Source organism: Vipera ursinii, assembly GCF_947247035.1.
Source record: "Vipera ursinii genome assembly, chromosome: 8".
Classification (NCBI taxonomy): domain Eukaryota; kingdom Metazoa; phylum Chordata; class Lepidosauria; order Squamata; family Viperidae; genus Vipera; species Vipera ursinii.
The window spans coordinates 4,457,234-4,479,686 of NC_139519.1; the positions used below are offsets into that span (position 1 = coordinate 4,457,234).

The 22,453-nt window shown below is 44.9% G+C and overlaps 2 protein-coding genes across 2 annotated transcripts in view; one reads left to right on the forward strand and one right to left on the reverse strand.

Moving 5' to 3' along the window:
* Positions 1–22,453, forward strand: part of LOC310643787 (cationic amino acid transporter 3-like) — a 90,493-nt gene that overhangs the window by 41,219 nt on the left and 26,821 nt on the right. The gene's annotated exons all lie outside the window — the stretch shown is intronic.
* Positions 1–22,453, reverse strand: part of GPAT2 (glycerol-3-phosphate acyltransferase 2, mitochondrial) — a gene marked incomplete at its 5' end in the record, with an annotated part of 69,402 nt that overhangs the window by 25,317 nt on the left and 21,632 nt on the right. The window contains 5 exons of the mRNA XM_083368337.1: positions 94–161; positions 11,962–12,080; positions 14,290–14,375; positions 16,227–16,337; positions 17,412–17,621. Coding sequence (XP_083224463.1) covers positions 94–161; positions 11,962–12,080; positions 14,290–14,375; positions 16,227–16,337; positions 17,412–17,621 — 594 coding nt within the window. The remainder of the gene's footprint in view (positions 1–93; positions 162–11,961; positions 12,081–14,289; positions 14,376–16,226; positions 16,338–17,411; positions 17,622–22,453) is intronic.

Sequence of the window (22,453 nt, forward strand, 5' to 3'; positions counted from 1 at the left end):
ATTATTTCCAAGGTCCTAACCCTTAAGTAGGTTCCAAGGTCCCAACCCCTAAGTAGGAACTCCCTACTGCCTCTCTTTACTTTCCATTCTTACCTCTTGGTGCTTGTGTAGAAGTGCAGAGAGGATCTGGACTGCCATGATGGCCGAACATGATATACCTGCTGGGAAGGTTGACAGCGGGCAGAGTTAGCGAAGGCTATTGCGATGAAAAGCAAAATAAAACCGTTGCAGGTACCTCATTCCGGACCAGCTCTTAGGAAAAGCTTGCCAAACAGGGCAACTCACCCCATGATTGGATCAGAAGGTGTAACTCTGACCAGAAAAATATGTCAGAGTCCCCAGCTGCCATCTCAAATAAACGAAAGGATTGACGCTGCGTGAAATTTTACTCAAAGGAACTCAATTTATTTATTTTCATTTTTTTATTTTAATTCCATTTATATCCCGCCCTTCTCCGAAGACTCAGGGCGGCTTACAAGCTTAGCAGTAGCCTTCATTCTATGTATATGCCTGCTTATTAGGGCTTTCATACACCCCCCAAGCGGCATTATTACAAAGTCAGCTTAATTGCCCCCAACAATCTGGGTCCTCATTTTACCTACCTCGGAAGGATGGAAGGCTGAGTCAACCTTGAGCCTTGTGGGATGCGAACTTGCACTAATTGCAGGCAGCTGGTGTTACTCCCTACTCCCTAATTTCTCCCAACTTTACAAGTTATGACAATTAAGAATATTATACAGCCATCTTGCAAAACAATCCAAAAAATTGGTATTACTCATAGCACAGATTTAAATAAACAGCCCCAAAACAGGTGACACATAGTTAGATTGTGGCTGATTCAATTTATTAACATTTGGGGGAGTTAGAGAGGAGGCACAGGACATAGGGGGAGAACTGTACATTATTATTATTATTAGTATTATTATTATTATTATTATTATTATTATTATATAAAACTTATTGATAAAACATGAAACTCAGTCAACTGAACACTCAAATTGACTGGCGCTAATGGTCAACACGGGTTGCTGCCAGCATCCTAGGTATCAACCAGGTATTATTATTATAATTATTATTATAATTATTATTATAATTATTAAACTTTTATTCATAAAACGTGAAACTCAGTCAACTGAACACTCAAATTGACTGGCGCTGATGGTCGACACGGGTTGCTGCCAGCATCCTAGGTATCAACCGGGTATCTCCTTAAAATGTAAGATGTTCCAAGTAGCACAGTTTTTTTGTAGCTTTGCTGGAGTTATTGCAGGAAGCTGCAATTTCCTGATGTGTTTTGCAAAGTTTTTGGACATAGTTCCCAGTGCCCCGATGACTATGGGTATCACTGTTACACGTTTCATCCATAATCACGCAGTTTCGATGGCCAGGTCGCGGTATTTCCTAATTTTTTCCAGTTGTTTTTCTTCAACTCTGGCATCTCCTGGTACAGCGATATCAATTATCTGTACACTTTGGTTCTCTACAACTGCGATATCTGGCGTGTTGTGTTCCAAACGGCGTTCTGTCTGTATTAGGAAGTCCCACAAGATCTTCACCCTCTCATTCTCGACAACTTTTTCAACTCTATGTTCCCACGACTTTTTGGACACAGGCAAGTTGTATTTTTTACACAATGCCCAGTGGATTAATTTAGCAACTCGGTCATGTCTAGGTTTGTTGTTGTTATTATTATATTGTTGTTGTTGTTGGTTACTATTATTATATTATTATTAATCCTCAACCTACAACAGTTCGTTTAGAGACCGTTCAAAGTTTAGACGGCATTGAAAAATGTCACTTATGAATGTTTTCCAGACACAACTTTTGCAGCATCCCCGTGATCATGTGATCGAAATTCAGATGCTTGGCAACTGGTTCATATTTATGACAGCTGCTATGTCCAAAGGTCACATGACCAGCCAAATCAATGGGGAAGCCAGATTCACTTAACAACCGGGTTATTAACTTATCAACTGCAGTGATTCACTTAACAACTGTGCAAGAAAGGTTGTAAAATGGGGCAAAACTCACTTAAAACTGTCTTGCTTAGCAACAGAAATTTTAGGCTGTTATGGTCGCAAGACAAGGACTACCGTAGTAGACCCGGAGTGCCAACTGGAGCTAGCCAGCCCTCAACCTGTCTTGCCAGGGAACCCAAAAGGTACTACACCTCACATGTTACGTACTTAACTTTGAGGTATCTAAGCACTGGAGGGTCCTTTACTCTGACACAATGTCCCGCCCATCCTCCAGCCATACTTGAAGGTCAATAAGGGAGGACCCCCTACCTGGGGAGAGATTGTCCCTGTGAATCTAGACAAGCTGAAAGAACCAAACACACGTATGGATAGGTCAGTGAAGATTCTCAGTCATGCAGGTAAAGTTGTCTGAAGGTTGAGTGAGTCATGGCAACCGAACAACAACCAAAATAATTAAATGGCTGGATTGGTTGTTCACAAGAAGAGTTCGGTGCTGGAGCTTTTTAGTTAGAAGGAAGGTGGGGAAAATAAAATAGCAGTATCTGAAACCATGTGTGGCCTGGGAGATTGGAATGGAGTTTTTGCCCCCTCTGTCACAAGACTAACGCCTGGGGTCCTCCGTGGAAGCTAAGAAGCAAAACAGTTCCAGTAAAAAGGTTCTAACTTTGGAATAGCTGTGCCAAGTGCAGCAACAAGCAGTCTGACTTTGAACTGGTCCCACCTCAACTCCAAGATTGGGATGACCCAGTTTCATGTAGGTAGTCCTGGACGTAAGACCACCACTGAGCCCAAAATTTCTGTTAAGTGAGACATTTGTTAAGTGAGTTTTGCCCCATTTTACGACCTTTCTTGCCACAGTTGTTAAGGGAATCACTCCAGTTGATAAGTTAGTAACCCGATTAAGGGAATTTGGATTCCCCATTGCTTGCCAGAAAGTCGCAAAAAGGGGATCACGTGAGCCTGGGACACAGCAATGGTCGTAAGTATGAAACAGTTGACAAGCACCTGAATTTTGATCCCACGATCACGGGGATGCTGCAAAGGTCGTTAACTGTGAAAACGGTCATACGTCACATTTTTCAGGGCTGTTGTAACTTTGAGCGGTCAGTGAACAAACTGTTGTAAGTTGAGAACTACCTGCATATGACTGGTTCCAGGGCACTTCTGAATAGCCTAGCCTTCAAGGGTAGGCAACCTTGGCTCTTTTATGACTCGTGGACTTCAAGTCCCAGAATTCCTGAGCCAACATGGCTCAGCTTGGAAACATTTCCCTTTTCCCTCAGCGTGGCTGGCTCAGGAATTCTGGGAGTTGAAGTCCACGAGTCACAAAAGAGCCAAGGTTGCCTATCCTTGGCCTAGCTTGAGACTGGACCACTTCCAGCAGACTTGAAACAACCATTCCAAACTCTTTATGAGTCTTTCAGGTTAAGGCAGAGAGAGATTCAGAACCACTTAAAAGCAGTTCTTCTCTGTCCTCGGATGAGTGAGGCCCTATTTAGCTGGCTTTAAAAAAAATCAATTCACGAAGAAGCATGCCATCTATCCTTATTAACTTTGATGTTTATAGACCATCTCTCCAGTCAAGGCAGCAATAAATGCCATTCAATGCACAAAACCTTTGAGAGACGATAAGAATCTTCCTGTCCTCTTTCTAAATTACTACAATATGACCGATCACTGATCTAGAATATTATTCTAGATGTAATAAATACTGCACTCAGTTCTGGTCACCACGCTATCAAAAAAGAAGCCTAATGAAGAGCAAATGAAATGGTCTGGAGACTAAATCGTACAACAAATGTCCAAAGGAGCAACCACAACGTCTGGGTGCCTAATTATTTAGACAGAAAATTTCTCCTTAATTCTAGGTTGGATCTCTCTTTCATGCTTGTTACTTCTTGTCCTGCCTTCAGGTACTTTGGAGAATAGGTTGACTCCCTCTGCTCTGTGACAGCCCCTCCAATATTGGAAGACAGCTATTGTGTCACCCCCGGTCCTTCTCTTTGTTAGTTCCCTCAACCGTTCATTTTATACTGTAGCCTCTAGTTCCCTGATCATTTTTGTTGCTCTTCTCTGTACTCAGAGTAGACAGTTGGAGTGTACAATGTAAATTTAAAATTTATTTTGGAAATATGCAAAATATTTGGAGAGTCCCTCTATCATGTTTGTGGGCCAGAAATTTCTGAGTTCAAATGCATAAAATGATACAAAGAATTTTAAAGGTCAATTGAAGCCAGATCTTTTCTTGCTGGGTTGAATGGGTAGTCAATAAGAAAAGAGCCATGGGTGATTTATTTTTATACATTACTGTTGCGAGACTATTCTATGCATAAAAATGGAAAGACTCTGAAACACCCACAATGGAGGAATGGTTGTTAAAGATGACAGAACTAGCAGAGATGGTAAAATTAATTTGTTTGATTCGAGAAAGATCGAGAAATACATTTATCAGTTATTGGAAACCTTTTAATGATCTTTTGGCTGAAAAAAGGGAAAAATGAATTCGTGATTTATGAGTTTGAAGATTAGAAAGAGTAGCTTATGAAAAGAAGGAAATTATAACACAACTTAAGAGAGAGGGTAAAAGGTAAAATGCACTTATAACCAGTTTCAAAAAGATTGGAAGCTGCTTCTTTATAATCTTGTCTTTTGTTTCTTTTTTTAAAAAATACCTATCGTCTTCCTTATTTATTTATTACTCTTATTTTCTTTCCTTTCTAATAATTGGCATTGATTTCTTCTTGTTAAACATTTTTTTCTATAAAAAATATATTGAAAAAACCCCAACACATTGAAAATTTAATACTAACCTCCGGACTGAGATAGCTTTTACACAAAATTATTAAAGGGGTATGCAAAATTCTTTGATTCCAGCTTTTTCAGCAACTGCACAATAGAAACTACATTTGGAAAGTCCTTGAACACACTTGCAAGTTTTAAGAAAGATGGGCTGGGAAAGAGTAATGTAAATTTGTCACTTACTTGTGGAATGTTATCTAGGATCAATGTTATCTATTGTTCAAGTCTCACATGTAATCACTGTCTTTTATTGTTTGATCACTTGCCTTCTGAAGTATTACATACACAAATGCTTGCATCATTTGTTTCTGCACTTTATAGAAGGACTCGGCCCCCTCAGTAACTGCCTTTTGCTTTGCCTGAATGATGATTCATATTTTAGGTGTGCAAAAAAGCCTTTTGCAATGATAAAAGTCTTTCTCTCTCAGATTCAGGGACCAAGTTCTTATCGGCTCAGGGTGCTTGAGTTTAGATGCAACACTAGTCCTGCCTTAGCTATAGAGCCCACCTGTGTGACCTTGGGCCAGTCCCTGGGGAAAAACTGCAAGGGCAAAGCAGCTCTAAGCACATTGATTTGTGCTTAGATTGTAAGCCACCCTGAGTCTTCGGAGAAGGGCAGGATATAAATGGGATTTTAAAAAAAATGATACCCAGAAAGTTGCAGGTCCATGTGAGTCATCAGGACTCCAGACTGACCCAGAGGCATGTGCATACAGGAACACAATAAGTGATTATCCTGTCCTCAAATGTTGAGAGTGCTGTCAGGATACTAGCCACAATTAGGGCATCATGCTTTTTCCCCCCACATCCCAGCCAGAAATTTCTTCTGGCCCCAAATGAGCCATGAAATAAAAAAAGAGGTTGAGACTCTGGAAAGAGTGCAGAGAAGAGCAACAAAGATGACCAGGGGACTTTGAGGCTAAAACACATAAAGAATGGTTGCAGGAATTGGGTATGTCCAGTTTAATGAAAAGAAGGACTACGGGTGACAGCCACAAAGAGGGGGAAACAGCAGAAGGCAAGAGAAGAAACAGTGGATGGAAACTCGTCAAAGAGAGATCCAACCTACAACTAAGGAGAAATTTCCTGACAGTTAAAACAATTAACCAATGAACGGCTTGCCTTCAGAAGTTGTGGGTGCTCACACTGGAGATTTTTAAGATTGGACAGCCATTCGTCTGAAACAGTATAGGGTCTCCTGCTTGAGTAGAGGGTTGAATTAGAAGAATTCCAAGATCTCTTCCAACTGTTTCAAACCAGTGGCTGTCCTGTCTCTTCTTAAAAATCTCCAGCGATGGAGCACCCACAATGTTTGGACGCAAGCTGTCCCATTGGTTAATTCTTCTCACTATCAGGAATTTTTTCCTTAGTTCTAGGTTGCTTCTCTCCTTGATAAGCTTCCATCCATAGTTTCTTGTCCTGCCCTCTGGTGCTCTGGAGAACAGACTGACTCCCCTCTTCTTTGTGGCAGCCCCCCAACTATTGGAACGCTGCTATCACACCCAATTCCAGCAACTGTTCTTTACATGCTTTAGCCTCCAGTCCTCTAATCATCTTTGCTGCTCTTCTCTGTACTCTTTCTAAAGTCTCAGTATCTTGTTTATATTGTGGCGATGCAATATTCCAAGTGTGGTCTATCAAGGCATTATAAAGGGGTATGAACTCTTCATGTCATCTTGATTCTGTCGCACTATTGATGCAGCCTAGGACTGCATCAGCCTTTTGGGCAGCTGCAGCACAGTGCTGGCTCATACGTACTATAAGTCAGGGCTTTTCAACTTGTTCATCCACTGTACCACTTTTAGGATATGGCAACATCCGAGTACGACCAGTCGCCTAGCAAGGTGTCAAAAACTTGATGACCAAAAAAAAAGGGAAAAAGTGGTAAATACAGGTAGTCCTCGACTTACAACAGTTCGCTTGGTGACTGTTTGAAGTGACAATGGTACTGAAAAAAGTGCCCCCCAAGCCACAGCCGAGCAAGACGCCTGCCCGCCCACCCAGCGGCGCTCTTCCTCCTGTCCGTTGTTGTGATCCTTTCTGTTGAGGATTGGCAGCGGGGGTGGGGTGGGGGGGTGTTTGGTTTTTATTCGCCCCCCTCCAGTCTGCTGGGTGGTTGCAGCAGGTTTTGGTCACTTCGCATGACCCTGGGATACTGTGACCGTCATAAATATGAATCAGTTGCCAAGCATCTGAATGTAAATCAGAAGATCCTGGAGATGCTGCAACATTCCAGCTGATCGGCGCTTCTTCTGGGCTCAGCAGATGTGCTGGGATCAGTGCCGAGCTCCAGCTGGATCCTGGCGCTGATCCTGGCGCTTCTGCTGAACTTTTGACAGCCCTGCAGCTCCAGCCGTCTCTCGCTCAGGCTTGTGCGGTGCTGCCACCGGTTCGGCTCATTCCTCTCCCCGAGTACCAATTTTCTAGGATGGTCGCGTACCACCTGCCAGGTGCCAATATACCACAGGTGGTATCCGTGCCACTGGTTGAAAAGTGGAGGTTTACTGGAACACTTAGATCCCTCTCTGGCTGGAATTCTGGGAGTTGAAATCCACGTTTTAAAATTGCCAAGGTTGAGAAACCCTGCCCTGGACAAAGGAATTAATACTACCGACCAGTCGGGGTTTGTCAAAATGATCTCAACTGAACAAAAAAATGTACTCTTAAATCCTTACTAGCAAACAGTAAAACTGAATTGTTTTGCAAGAACATACCCAGGTGGATTGGCTGGACCCAAATTGTTTTTCCTGCTGAATAAACTGACTGCAATAGGCCAGGATGAGCCATTTGCTTTTTATTATTATTATTATTTCTTTCTTTTTTTGTTCTTTTTTTGAAAAAAACGAAATGATTTATCTTGGTAAGGTACTTTTTTCCCGGCAATACTCATCATCCTGAATCGTAAAGCGAGAGACAGCGAGCGGGTGCTCATAAACCATTATACCAAGTCACGCAGGCTATGCATTAGCAGGGAGCAAGCAGTTGAAGTTATTATACTAAAATAACTGGTAATTGGGAAGTTACATCCGCACTCAGAGAATAGCAATAAACTAAAAAAACTCACCTTGACACGTGAGCCCCACCTTTTATGTAACGAAGGCTCTTTAGCAACTAAGTGGGACTGGCTAGTAACCAGCATATTCTGAGTGCTCCAGTTTCATATAGACCAGGGGTGTCAAACTCAATTTCATGGAGGACCGCATCAGCATTGCGGTTGCCCTCAGGGGTCCAGGTGGGTGTGGCCAGGGTGAGCGTGGCCTACTGGGTGGGCGTGGCTAGAGTGCGTATGGCCTACTGGGTGGGCGTGGCCAGCTCTACATCGTTGGCATCAAGGGTGCCTATGGGGGCCTGGGCAGGAGTGGGACAGATCTGAGGGTCTCTGGCAGGAGGGTCTCTGGGCCAGGGCCAAGGCAGTGGGGGCCGTTCCCTCACTGTTTCCAGGATGGCTTCGCGGGCCTCATGAAACCACTTCGCGGGACGGATGCAGCCCCCGGGCCTTGTGTTTGACATGTCTGATCTAGATCCTCTCCATCGAACAAGGACTACCAATCTGGTCACGTCCCACAGGAAGGGCTATTCTCCCGTGGAGGAGTCCTTGTTCTTTTTAAAAAAAAAAAATTCTCAGAAGCTGGAAAGAGCAGAACCTTCTTGCTCTGAGCATCAGAGGTGTTCTCAATCTTCCCAAAACAACCTGTCCAAACCCACCAGAACACGGAGACAGGCTTATCCATCCTAAAGATACCAGTGCACGAGGTCCAGGGCATTGAGGAGTGTTCAGAACTGTACACTGGAGAAAGCAAGCAGCTTTTACACAAGACGGCACAAGAGAATCCGAATCAGAATAGAGCTGGAAGGGACCTTGGAGGTCTTCTAGTCCAGCCCCCTGCTCAAGTAGGAGACCCTAAACCATCTCAGACAAGTGACTGTCCAGTCTCTTCTTAAAAACCTCCAGTGATGAAGCACCTACAACTTCTGGAGGCAAGCTGTTCCACTGGTTACTTGTTCTCCCTGTCATGAAATTTCTCCTTAGTTCTAGGTTGCTTCTCTCTTTGATTAATTTCCATCTGTTGTTTCTTCTCCTGCCGTCTGGTGCTTTGGGGAATACGTTGACCCCCTCTTCTTTGTGGCAGCCCCTCAAATACTGGAGTGCTGCTATCGTGTCCCCCCTAGTCCTTCTTTTCTTTAGACCAAACAAACTCATACCCTGCAACCGTTCTTCATAGGTTTTAAGTCTCCAGGCCTTTAATCATCTTAGTTGCTCTTCTTTGTACTTTTCCCAAAGTCTCAACATCTTTTTTGTCATGTGGTGACCAAAACTGGTGTGGTCTTACTGAGGCTTTATAAAGTGGTACTAATACTTCACGTGATCTTAATTCTATGCCTCTGCTCATACAACCCAGGGTTTTATTAGCTTCTTTGGCTGCTGACGCACACGGCTGACTCACGTTTAAGTGATCCTCCACTGGGACTCCAAGGTCCCTCTCACAGGTACTGTTTTTGAGCTGTGGTGTTGAGAAAAGGTATACTTTTACTTAAAAGAAAAAGGACACTCTTTTGAACACCATAAAATTCACAGTTTGGACAGGGAAGGTGGATGGTTTGAGAGGTGTGTGAAAGAATCCATTTATGCCAAAGTGGAACATCCCTCCCTCCAGAGAGGTGGAAGCCTCAAACACAACCTTGACACAACCTTGGCTATTTTTTACGCCGCTCTTGCATCAGTTTCCCAGAAGATCTAGACCACTTCACAGGTTCATCAGTTGAGGTCACACTTAAGAGACCTACCCAAGAGAAGGATTTAGGAGCAACGATCATTAATGACTCTCTGCCTCCTCACCTAAGGCAGGGCTTTTCAACCTTTTCACCCATTCTACCACTTTTAGGGTAGGGCAACATCCAAGTACCACCAGTCGCCTAGCAAGGTGTCAAAAACTGGATGACCAAAAAAAAAAAAAAGGGAAAAAGTGATGAAGTACAGGTAATCCTCGACTTAGAACAGTTCGCTTAGTGACTGTTCGAAGTTACAATGGCACTGGAAAAAGTGCCCCCCAAGCCACAGCCGAGCAAGACACCTGCCTGCCCACCTGGTGGCACTCTTCCTCCTGTCCGAGGTTTTCATTGTTGTGAGCATTTCTGTTGAGGATTGGCAGCTGGGTGGGGTGCGGGGTGTTTGGTTTTTATTCCCCCCCTCCCGTCTGCTGGGTGGTTGCAGCAGGTTTTGGTCACTTCACATGACCCTGGGACAATGTGACAGTCATAAATATGAATCAGTTGCCAAGCATCCGAATGTAAATTGCAAGACCCTGCAATATTCCAGCTGATTGGTGCTTGTTCTGGGCTCAGCAGAAGTGCCAGGATCAGCACTGAGCTCCAGCTGGATCCTGGCGCTGATCCTGTTGCTTCCGCTGAGCCCTGACAGCCCTGCAGCTCCAGCTCAGGCTTGTGCGGTGCTGCCACCGGTTCAGCTCATTTACCTCCCCCGCTACCACTTCTCTAGGATGGTCGCGTACCACCTGCCAGGTGCCAATGTACCACAGGTGGTACCCGTACCACTGGTTCAAAAGCCCTGACCTAAGGAACCTTTTCGGATTAGGTGAGAAATGAAACCACCCTGGAGGACATACATATATGGGGTCCCCAAACCAACTTGCTCAGACTGAAGAAGCTAGTTGGGCAAGCAGTGAGGATAAGCAGAAGCACTGATGACGTTACCTAGTTTGGTAATGAAATGTCTGCAAGAAAACAGCCAAGCTCGGGGAGCACCGAAGACCTTACAGTTCAACCCTGAGTTACAATTATTCTCTTCTATTGCATAGTTGACAGAGAATATTTTGGGTGCAGATAATAGAGTGCTTATTCTGGCAAGATGTTCTCTGCAAGGGTGAAACAATAAAGAACTCAGCTGGGAAGAACTGCCACGTATCATTCCTGGTTTGGGGCTTCACACATAGTTTACAAACCGAGCATCTGGATACTCAGTTCTCTACTACTCTACTCTTTCCAGCTCTTCTACTGTTGCTGCCAGTTAACACCGTTAAGCAATTCCTGCTATGTCTCACCCAACCTGATATGGGAACAAACCATCTGCACGTAGGCGTCTGCCTGTCGACACATCTGTGTCCTTGACACAGGAACAACATCTTTCTCGTCACCTCTGGGATGTAGAAGGGACTCATGTGTCACGTTATCCAAGTGGGAAACATACAGGCAGGCACAGCTGGCAGAAACACAGACAAATGCAGCAACAATAACGTGCAGAGCTGGGTGAAAACAGGCTGCCTCTGCTTAAGAGCTTTCTCCTGATATCTAGGGAAGGAACTGCAGTAACTCAAGAGACATGGAGGCCTTAGAGCTGGAAAATGTCATCTGAAATGCATTTCTTTAGCTGAACATCTCTGGGTTGAAGCATTCCGAGAACCCAGAAGGTTTCTCAAAGTCTAGGTTAGTGTTTCCCAACTTCTGAGAGCCCAAGAAGACACGTTTTGTGCTAAATAACCTATGCTTACTTCATCCTGATGCTGAAAAAGGTTGATTTTTTTTGTAGTTGATCTATCACTTTACATTCAGGCCCTTCTTCTAAGAGGCTGGTGGAGAAGACCGAAGTATGTTCTCCCCAATTTTCCTCCCCAAATAACTCTTGGGATTGGTCCAGGATCGTCTCTCAGAGATGCTCTAATGCTAGGTTGTTCACATTGGATCCTTCCAATGGGAGAATATTATGGAGTCCTCTGAGAGATAATTAGGGGAAGGAGTTTGGTCAAAAACAACAGATTTTCTGTCACCAGAATTCTTTGATTTGATCAGGATTTCTGGAATTTGGTGGGGCTGAAAAGCTTTTGAAAACTTCTACTGGTTTCTGGCTTGGTGACTTTAACCACTACACCCAACTAGCATTCATTATTTTAAGCAGCCTTTCTTTCACCCAGGTGCCACCTTGAATTATGAGACAGTGGCCCTCACCACTGTAGCACGGTGGCTGAGGAAAATGGGAGTTGAAGGCTAACCATCTGGAGAGGATGAGCTACACACTCCATTCTGGTGGACAAGAAGCCCAGCCTATGTTTTAGAATGAACCAACCATACTTCCGACTCAACGCTGGCTGGACCACTTCAGCACCAACATGAAAAGTGACACCTCTGGGCATCTCTTTCTGCCAGCAGGTGAGACAGGGCAACTACTTACCACTCAAAGCATGGAGGCTTAAATTGTCCAGCAAAACCTGTTCTTCTACGGTCAGTGCCACAACATCTTGAAAGCTCGTAGGCCAACATTCAACTTTCTCACAATCCAGAATGCTGGAGCTATTAAACCAGAGAATGAGGATCTGGTGAACAGCAGCTTTTTGGATCAGTACTGTCTTTCCCTCCGTCCGCCCCTTTATCCATCCATCCATCCATCCATCCATCCATCCATCCATCCATCCATCTATCTATCTATCTATCTATCTATCTATCTATCTATCTATCTATCTATCTATCTATCTATCTATCAATCATCTATCTATCTATCTATCTATCTATCTATCTATCTATCTATCTATCTGTCATTAAGCTTTTTATTCCATCCTTCCTCCGATGTTCAAAGATCACATTTGGTCTACTTAAACAGCAAACATGTATAGGATTCCTGCAGATCATTTGGTCTACAAGTATTAATTTCTGGCCATTGCAGATTAAAATAATATTATTTTTAGACTAAGAGCCCAGAGTTTTTTGTGGGTGAGCAAGTCAAGGTGCTGTGCATAATGCTCCTTCCTCTTATTTTTTTCACTACAACCCTGTGAGGTGGGTTGGGCTAAGGGAGATTAATTGATCCAAAGTTGCCCCACTGGCTTCCTGCCCAGGTCCAAACAGATTCTTTAGCTAATTCAGACAAAAAGATGGAGCTGAAGTTGCAGTGGAAGTCTGCCCCTTTTGTACAAGGAGACCTCCATTTACGATCACAGCTGAGCCCAAAATTTGTTGCTAAGTGAGACAGATAAGTGAGATTTGACCCATTTTACTTTTCTTGCTACAGTTATTAAGTGAGTTAGTAATCTGGTTGATAAATGAATCTGGCTCTCCCATTGATGTTGCTTGTCAGAAGGTCGCAAAAGGGGATTACATCACCCCGGGACACTACTATAAATCATAAATATATGCCAATTGCCAAGTAACCGAATTTTGATCACCTGACCCTGGGGATGCGGCAGTGGTCGTAAGTGTGAAAAACGGTCATAAGTCACCTTTTTCAGTGCCGTTGCAACTTCGCGTGGTGACTAAACGAACGGCTGTGAGTCGAGGACTACCTGTACATGCACGTGGGCCCTTGGACTTACCAAAGGAACAAGGCACGTATTCCTGCACGACCTTGTGTCCACTTTCCGGCATCTTTTGAGCCCCCCTTGCAGATGCTGCTTCATCGTGGAGAGAGAATAAGAGCAGAAAACATCCGAAGGCTCAAGAGCGGCTTTTGTGGGCAGCCTCGTATTATGACGCATGTTGCCCGAAGGCCTCGTGCTTAACAAGCTGTGGGCCGTTTGCACATCTCTTGGCTGACTATTTCTTCCTGCATTTCCATCCTCACCAACCTACTTGGTGGCCAACTTGGTGTAAACACTGGGTTGACCTACAGGTAGTCCTCAACTTACAACCATTCATTTAATGACAGTTCAAAGTTACAATGGGACTGGAAAAACTTCTCACACTTACGACCATTGCAGCATCCCCACAGTCACGTGATCAAACTCTGGATGTTTTGCAACCGGCCGGTATTTACGACGGTTGCAGCATCCTGGAATCCTGGGGTTGTTACCTGCAAGCTTCCTAGAATGCTTCTGAGAAGCAGAGACAATGGGGCGAGCCAGATTCACTCAACAACGATGATGATTTGCTTAACAACCATGACAAAAAACATGCAAAATGGGGCATGATTCACTTAAAAATGGAAATTTGGAGCTCAGCTGTGTTTTAAGTTAATCAATTAACTTGATTCAAGCTGATTGAATAAATCAGAATTTCCTGCCCTTATAGAACATACTAAGCCATAAACAGTAGTTTATAAGCCACAATGCCCAAATTCCACCCAACACATTAAAGGCGAAACTGAACAACTCACCGCATGATTTAGTGTAATACATGAATAATACACCAAAAGACAAAAGGCAACCGGGATGCAGTTCAAAAATTCAGAGCAGCCTTAATTTCCCCAAGGATGCCATTTAAACATTGCAATGTTAGATAACATTTTCAATAAATACTGAAAACAATATAGCAGTGGAGAAATACTGTAAAACTTTACAAAGAGATCAAGTCTCACAACTTTTACCGACTCATCTAGAAGAGACGTCTTTCTAAGTTAACTGGAGAAACCTTTTGAGTTTCTTTCTGGCTGGTCTTCCTTGGATCCAGACACATGTTGGGTCTCTTCAAGTGCAGCTGGGATTTTTGTGTCTTCCCTGTCTGGGGGAGGGGGTGGGGTGGGCTAAGCACTGCAACTTTCACATCTCCACAACTCTCAGAAAAGACTTACCCCCTGTCAAAAATTTCAGGTAGGAGCAGTTCTTTCAACTGCTTCCTTGAGCTGTTCTGCCTGAAACATCTGTTTGTCACAAATTCCTAGGAAGAAAGAAAAAAGAATCTGATTGAGAATTTCAACGCTACTTTCGGTGAGAACAATCAATCGGTGGAAGTGCTTTGTGGTCACATGCTTGTCTCCAGAAGTTGTAGGTGCCCCACCCAGTGGAGGTTTTCAAGAAGAAAAAGGACGGCCATTTGTCTGCAATGGTCTAGTACAGGGGTAGGCAACCTTGGCTCTTTTATGACTCGTGGACTTCAACTCCCAGAATTCCTGAGCCAGCCATGCTGAGGGGAAAGGGAGAGGTTTCCATGTTGAGCCATGCTGGCTCAGGAATTCTGGGAGTTGAAGTCCACGAGTCATAAAAGAGCCAAGGTTGCCTACCCCTGGCCTAGGCCTAGGCCGCTTTATGACTCGTGGACTTCAACTCCCAGAATTCCTGAGCCAGCCATGCTGAGGGGAAGGAGAGGTTTCCACGTTGAGCCATGCTGCCTCAGGAATTCTGGGAGTTGAAGTCCACGAGTCATAAAAGAGCCAAGGTTGCCTACCCCTGCCTCTAGCAGGTTGGATTAGAAGACCTCAAAGATTCCTTCCAACTCTGTTATTCTATAATTCCGATTGCAGTGGCATCTGAGGCAGGCATACAACCTGTTGGCTGCAAAAATACTTGTGCAAAAACACAAGCCCAGCCCCACTTTTCTTCAGGCCCTGAGGTGTGCAGGGACATTTGGAGGGGGGATTACTTTACTTTGAGCCAATCCCTGTGGTCTTTTTTCCCTCAACCTCATACTGGAGACATTGGGTGATTGGTAATACTTGGGGGCTAAACGATCAGAATGTGATGCATCTATTATTATTATTTTTGTTTCTTTAAAACAGAGAAGAGAGGTGCACCAGCATTATTCAACAATTTGCTGCCAAGTTCCAGTGCCAAGTTTTTGGCTGAGTCGGGGCAGGGTGGATCTCCGTTCTAGGAAGAAAGATTTGCTATTGTCAGTCCTTTGAGGTAGACCAGATTAGAAATGCAAAGTCATGCATGCTAATCCTCCATTTATTATAAGATTATGGCAAGAGTTTTGCAAGTCTGAAGGTGCTTCTACCCTCTCCCCATCTTCTTCTTTGCGAGAACTAGGGATGAGATGTTTTTTCAAATTACATTTCTGCCCTGGACTCACTTCTCTCTTATCTGACTACTGTCTTCTTCCTGTTCTTCAAGATTATTCCTTCTTCCTTTTAGAACAACTATCCTATAACCATTTCCCCCCGCCCCCCACAAGTTAGGACAGGGTCGTCTGTGTGTGCACATATGTGCTTACAAGATTCAAAATGGCAGTCACTGAAACACATGCTCCTTTACAAGCACTCCTTGACTTAGAACAGTTCGTTCAGTGATTGTTCAAAGTTACGATGACACTAAAAAAAAGTGACTTATGACCATTTTTTCACACTTACGACCGTTGCAGCGTCCTCATGGTCATCTGATCAAAATTCGGACACTTGGTAACTTATTCATATTTATGACAGCTGCCATGTCCCAGGGTCATGTGATCACCCTTTGCAAACTCAATGGGGAAGCCAGATTCACTTAACAACCATGTTAGTAACTTTACAACTACAATGATTTACTCAGCAACCGTGGCAAGATAGGTTGTAAAATAAGGCAAAACTCACTTAAGAAATGTCTTGTTTGGCAACAGAAATTTTGGGCTCAATTGTAGTCTTAAGTTGAGGACTACCTGTGTAACGTGCATCACACACAGAAAACGGAAGGGCATCACAATCCATGCATAACAAAGATGGGGCTTCAATCACGCAGTTACTGGGACATTGCCACGTTTCCCAAGCATTTCCCCTTGCGCAGAGGCCGCTGAGCCAGGGCTGAATGTCCATACCTGCAAAGAGAAGGGCTGAGCAAGGTCGATCCGGACACAGCCCAGTCCCCGACAAGCGGCTTGGCAGAGAGTCCACACAGTGGCCCAGAGACCAAGAGTCTGGGTGGGGCTCTGGAAAACGGAACAAGCAATGCAGACATCAGCTGTGGTCAACGTTATGGCTTTTTCGACCCTTTCCTGGTGGACACCCCATCCAAGTGGACGGAGGCCACTTGCTTGTCTTTAGTTTGGACCCCAGAAGGGATCGGGCAGCAGAATTAGGCAGAAACCTGCACAGACTGGGCCATTATGGGCTGCAGGTGGGCAAGCAGAATTTTTAAATACTCCTTCAGGTATTTTTCTTGCAATTCCATCTAAGAGCCGGGAATAATAAAGGGCGTTTCTAAGCCAGTCTGCTTACTAGCCAGTTCCCCCCCACCGCCCCTTAGTGGCACTTCCTTATTGCTAATCTTAGGGAAACAATAAAACATGGGCCTCTTCTGCCTGAAAGACTGGAATACAAATAGAATAGAATAAAAATAAATAACAGAACAGAAGAGAACACTTTACTGGCCAAGTGTGATTGGACACACAAGGAATTTGAAGGGTTGTGGAGCTAGGCACCCCAACTCCTGAACCCAGGAGAGAAAAATGTCGCCGGAGGACGGCGGAAGCTCCGCAGAGGGGCCTCAGCTTGGATCTAGCAAGCTATCTGCACCTCTCTTGTTTTGACTGGTTTCCATTCAGATGAAACAAAAGAAGGATCCCTTTGCACATGAACTGCAAATACAGGCAACACAGCAAGCAAAGAGTGCGCCCTGAAGGAATTATATGGAATGGACTTAATTTCTATTCAGTTTGATTTCTTCAATCTCCTTCCACTGTTCCCCTCTTAGGTCAACAGCGGATACAAGATTAAGTTGACAGCGATTTGCCATCCAGCATTTTTCAGGTGTATCAACAGAAGAGAATATTTGTAGCTTGGGGTGCTCTGTGGGATCCTGGGACTGGAAACTGAAGGAGACAATTATCTTACGTCCAGCAATCTCAGTTAAATAACCGGGCTACTAAAAAAAGAGAGTATAGAGCTGGTGCAGTGGCTCTTACTCTCATCCTAGATTATCTCCAAATTCCCACTCTAAGATTCTCAGATCCTAGAGTTGGGATCTGAGATTGGCAGGGCCTTTTGGCCACAGCTGTTCTTACCTCCTTCCCCCTGTGAATGAAGTCGGGAGTTCTCTCGTAGGAGACGCTAACAGGCACCATCATGACATCTGGGATGGTCCCAGTGTAATAAGCACTGAACACCAGGCTCAGCCACGCTCTGCCGGAGAGGGAGAGCTGCTGAGACCCAGGGGAGACCTCTTCCAAGAAGATCAGCAGGGACTGCTTGCTCAGGAGTAGTTCTTCAATGTACTATGAGAGAAGAGAAGACCGTGAACGGCAAGGCCATCCTTTCCCGTGTCCCACATTCATTGGCTTAAACGTTCAAATTGGGACTCTTCCAAACTTGGCAACTGGGACTTCAATTCCCAGAATTGCTCAGCCACCGTGGCTGCACAAAAATAAAGACATGGCTGTCTGAAGAATTCTGGGAGTTGAAGTCTGCAAGTCTTAAAAGTTTCCAAGTTTGGAAACCCCTGCTTTATAAGCACCTTAGGCTCAGTGTTGTGCAATAATTTTTTTTTAAAAAAGGAGACTATCAGACTATCAGACTATCCCGTTTGATTAAAAGGTATACGTTTTTTAAATAAAACTTTGTCAGTCTGAGAAAAGCCTATTGGAGCCTTCCTTGAAGTTCTTGGATTTCGTGAGACATGCAATGTTCATGGAGCTCCTGATGTTTCGATGGAGTGAGCTTCAGCTCACAAAAGCTTTTGTTTTTTTAATAAAATGGATAGGTTGGAAACAGGGCTACCAGACCCCTCTTGATCTGGGGCTACCACGGACTAACATGGTTCTTCTCCTACAGAGTGGCAATTAAGGTGCTAACCTCAAGAGTTCAAGTTATGGCTCAACTCCAGAGCCCTCCTGGCAACTTTAGGCCAAATCTTCTCCCTCATCCCACCTACTCCACAGGATTGTTGTTACAGGGATAAAATGTAGGGGTGGTGGTGGAGGTGTCTTTGGAAAAGGATATGATAGAATATGATAATAGAATAGAATAGAATAGAATAGAATAGAATAGAATAGAATAGAATAGAATAGAATAGAATAGAATAGAATAGAATAGAATATGGAATAAAGAATAGAATAGAACAGAACAGAACAGAACAGAATAGAATAAAATAGAATAGAATATGGAATAAAGAATAGAATAGAACAGAATAGAATATGGAATAAAGAGTAGAATAGAATAGAATAGAATAGAATAGAATACAGAGAGAATAGAATAAAATAAAATAGAGAATAGAGATTAGAATAGAATAGAAAGAATAGAGAATAGAATAAAGAATAGAATAGAATAGAAAATAGAGAAAATAGAACAGAACAGAAGAATAGAATAGAGAGAATAGGAGAATACAGAGAACAGAACAGAACAGTACATAACAGAATATAATTGTTTATTGGCCAAGTTTGATTGGACAGACAAGGAATTTGTCTTCAGTGCATAAGCTCTCAGTGTACATATAAGCAACAAGTGGTAAATAATGATCATAATCATAAATATGATCATCATAAATAATAAGACACAATACTCAGTGGTAGTCATAAGACAGGGGTTCCCAAACTGTAGGCCACAGCCCACGAGTGAGCCGTGAGCAGTTTGCAACCGGGCCATGGAAATAGTTGGCATTGCACGAGTGTGCATTGTCATTTGTGTGAGCAGTGGGCGAATGTGTGTGTGCGTGCATTCCATTTAAGTGAGTGGCAGGCCACTCATACGGAACCATCCCCCCTCCCCGCCAGTCCGCAAAGCCAGAAACGTTGGGGAACTTGGTCATAAGATACTAAATAAAAGCAATCAACATAAATCATAAGATACAAACAACAAAGTGAAAGTCATAAGATGCTCAAGGAATAGGTAATAGACCAGGGCTAAGCAACCTTGGCTCTTTTATGACTCGTGGACTTCAAGTCCCAGAATTCCTGAGCCAGCATGGCTCAGCTTGAAACCTCTCCCTTTCCCCTCAGCACGGCTGGCTCAGGAATTCTGGGAGTTGAAGTCCAGGAGTCATAGACAAGCCAAGGTTGCCTACCCCTGTAATAGACCATCTGGAGAGACAGCCACTATAATAAAATCTACAAGTCCACTTTATCAGGACCAATTATTATGGCAGATTAGATGTAACTGCCCAGGTGCCCATCAAAAGGAATCAAGAGTGGAAAAAAAATTCTGCAGACAGTCAAATGCAAAATGTTCAAAGGATTTCTAACACTTCTATGCCGACTGAACCGCAAGGGGCCCTTCACAATAGCTACAAATGACAACATCTTCCTTTGCGTGTCTCCTTTAGAAGAGCAGAAACAGCAACTTCAATTAAAGCCCGCAATGAATGAAAATCTCAGCTGCTCTTTGAACATTCTTTCTTCCTTTCTTAAAAAAAAAACATATTTGAAGGTACGATCACAAGGGCTGTGTGCCTGAAGAGAGTTTCCAGATTGTGCAAAAGTCTCTCTGGGACTCTTCTTTCTTCTTCCCCAGGCCATGAGAAACTTGAAAATTACAGTGCGGATTGTCCCAAAGATGCTTTTTCAAAAAGCAACTGGACTTTTTTTTTCTTTTTTTTTCCTTGAAGGCCTTTCGCTTCTCACCCAGGAAGCTTTTTCAGTTCTGAATGGGGGGTGGGTGGGGGATTCCTTGCAGTCATCTGGTCCTTAGCACTCTCTCTGAGGGTCGTTTCAGGCCACTTGGGGGCTTATCTGTGTCTTTCGGGTCACCTGAATCGGACTGCAAATGGGTGTGCAGCCTTCTTGGAAGTGCTGAAAAGTGGAACACTGTGGATTGTTCAGACTGACAGGGAAGCTGCACTGTTTATGAGGCCTGATTTCTACCGGCTGAACACAAAACTTTTAATCCTGGAAATCTGCATGGAATACATACATACCGAGCAGGAGAGACTCCAGCATGTGGAAGTCAAACAGGGTTAGGACTAAGGACCTTAGTGTTGTGACTCAGGGCCAGCCTGTGGGTCCGACAGTCGGCTCCGATGTATCGGATGACTCAGACGAGGGGGAGGAGGGAAACGAACCGGCTGATGATGGTTCGGAGGCTTTGCAGAGCCCTCAGCCGGGGACCTCTTCTCAGCTGCGTGAGCCCGAGAGTGCGGAGGAAGATGACCCACAGCTGGCCCTGTTCAAGGACGCCCGACGCAGGAGGCAGTCGAGCAGGAACAAACAAAGAAAGGTTGTGGGACTCCTCGGGAGGAGGCACAGGGAGACCACGCCCTGAGCTCTCTATAAAAGGAGTGTTTGGGGAGGGGCTGGTTGCTGAAAGCAACTTTTCCGCTTGAGAAGACAAGCTCTAGTGTTTTTGTTAACTGCGTAATTAAATCTTGGCAGATGTCTTTTAGCCTTGGACGCTCTCCAGTCTCTTCTTTCTGAATAGGGATTTGCCTTACTCAAGGCCAGAAGAGGGCTGGTTCAGAACAGTTTGCTTTCAGCCCCCCACCCCTTATTACTACGATGGAGCAGCTTCTTGCCGAGAATGCCCAGCTCACCCAGCAACTCACTTTGCTGGCAGCTCAGGTGGCACAACTGCAAGCTCAGGTACATGCTGCACCCCCACCCAGGAGGAAATGTCAGATAGCTATGCCGGATAAATTTGCTGGTAAACCAGAACTGTTTCCTGCCTTCCTGGGACAATGCCAGCTTTTTATCAGCGTGAGAGCAGTTGATTTCCCCACTGACCGAGATAAGGTGGGATTCGTGTTGAGCCTTCTGTCGGGAGATGCAGCTCGTTGGGGCACGCCTCTGTTGGCACAGCCTAGCCCTTTGTTGGATAACTTTGGGGGGTTTTGTGACCATATGCGCCTCATGTACGAGGACCCGATTAAGGCACAGACGGCCACCCGACGCCTGAAAGCTTTGAGGCAGGGTCAGCGCCCTCTACAGGCCTATATCAGCGATTTCCGGCTGCTTAGCCAGGATTCCGCCTGGAATGAGGCTGCGCTCGTGGATGCCTTTCAGGATGGCTTGTCAGAGGAGATGTTGGATGAGCTGGCCCGCGTGGACATTCCCTCAGATCTGAATGGGCTGATCCATCTTTGTCTGCGGATCGATGCCCGGCTGCAGCAGCGAAAGAGTCGCCGTGCCACCCCACAGACCCCTGCCGCCCGTTGTGCGTGAGCCCCCAGTCCAGAGGGAGGAGCCAATGGAGCTGGGTGCCGCCAGGTCCCGTCTATCGGTGACAGAAATGGACAGACGACGATCGGAGGGGTTGTGTTTTTACTGTGGGGACCCTGGACATTTGGCTGCTTCTTGTCCAAAGAAGCGTCAGCGGGCATCAGTGACCAAGCCGGCCCCGAGAAAGTCCCCTGCTTTGCTGTCGGGAAACGGCCCGAGCCCGATCTAGTCGGTGTGATAGATCGGTCGACCCACCACGACCACGCCGAGCGACGCCATTCCGATGGTGCCTGTGAACCTCCACGGCATTTGATTTTGGAGGCACGACTGATCCTTCCTGGCAAGCCAGAGGGGATTCCGGTCCATGCCCTAATTGACTCTGGGGCTACCACTAACTTTATGGACTCGGCCTTCGTGGCCAAATGGGCTGTTCCTCAGTGTCCGGTGGATCCGCCCATGCTAGCGGAGGAAGATGACCCACAGCTGGCCCTGTTCAAGGACGCCCGACGCAGGAGGCAGTCGAGCAGGAACAAACAAAGAAAGGTTGTGGGACTCCTCGGGAGGAGGCACAGGGAGACCACGCCCTGAGCTCTCTATAAAAGGAGTGTTTGGGGAGGGGCTGGTTGCTGAAAGCAACTTTTCCGCTTGAGAAGACAAGCTCTAGTGTTTTTGTTAACTGCGTAATTAAATCTTGGCAGATGTCTTTTAGCCTTGGACGCTCTCCAGTCTCTTCTTTCTGAATAGGGGTTTGCCTTACTCAAGGCCAGAAGAGGGCTGGTTCAGAACACTTAGAGGTCTTCTAGTCCAACCCCTTACTCACGCAAATAGATCTTATATATCACTTCACACGAATGACAAATGACGGTCTGAACTCTTCTTAAAAAACGTCTGAAGGCAAGTTGCTCCACCAATTAATTATTCTCACCGTCAGAAAATTTCTTACTTCTAGGCTGGCTCTCTCG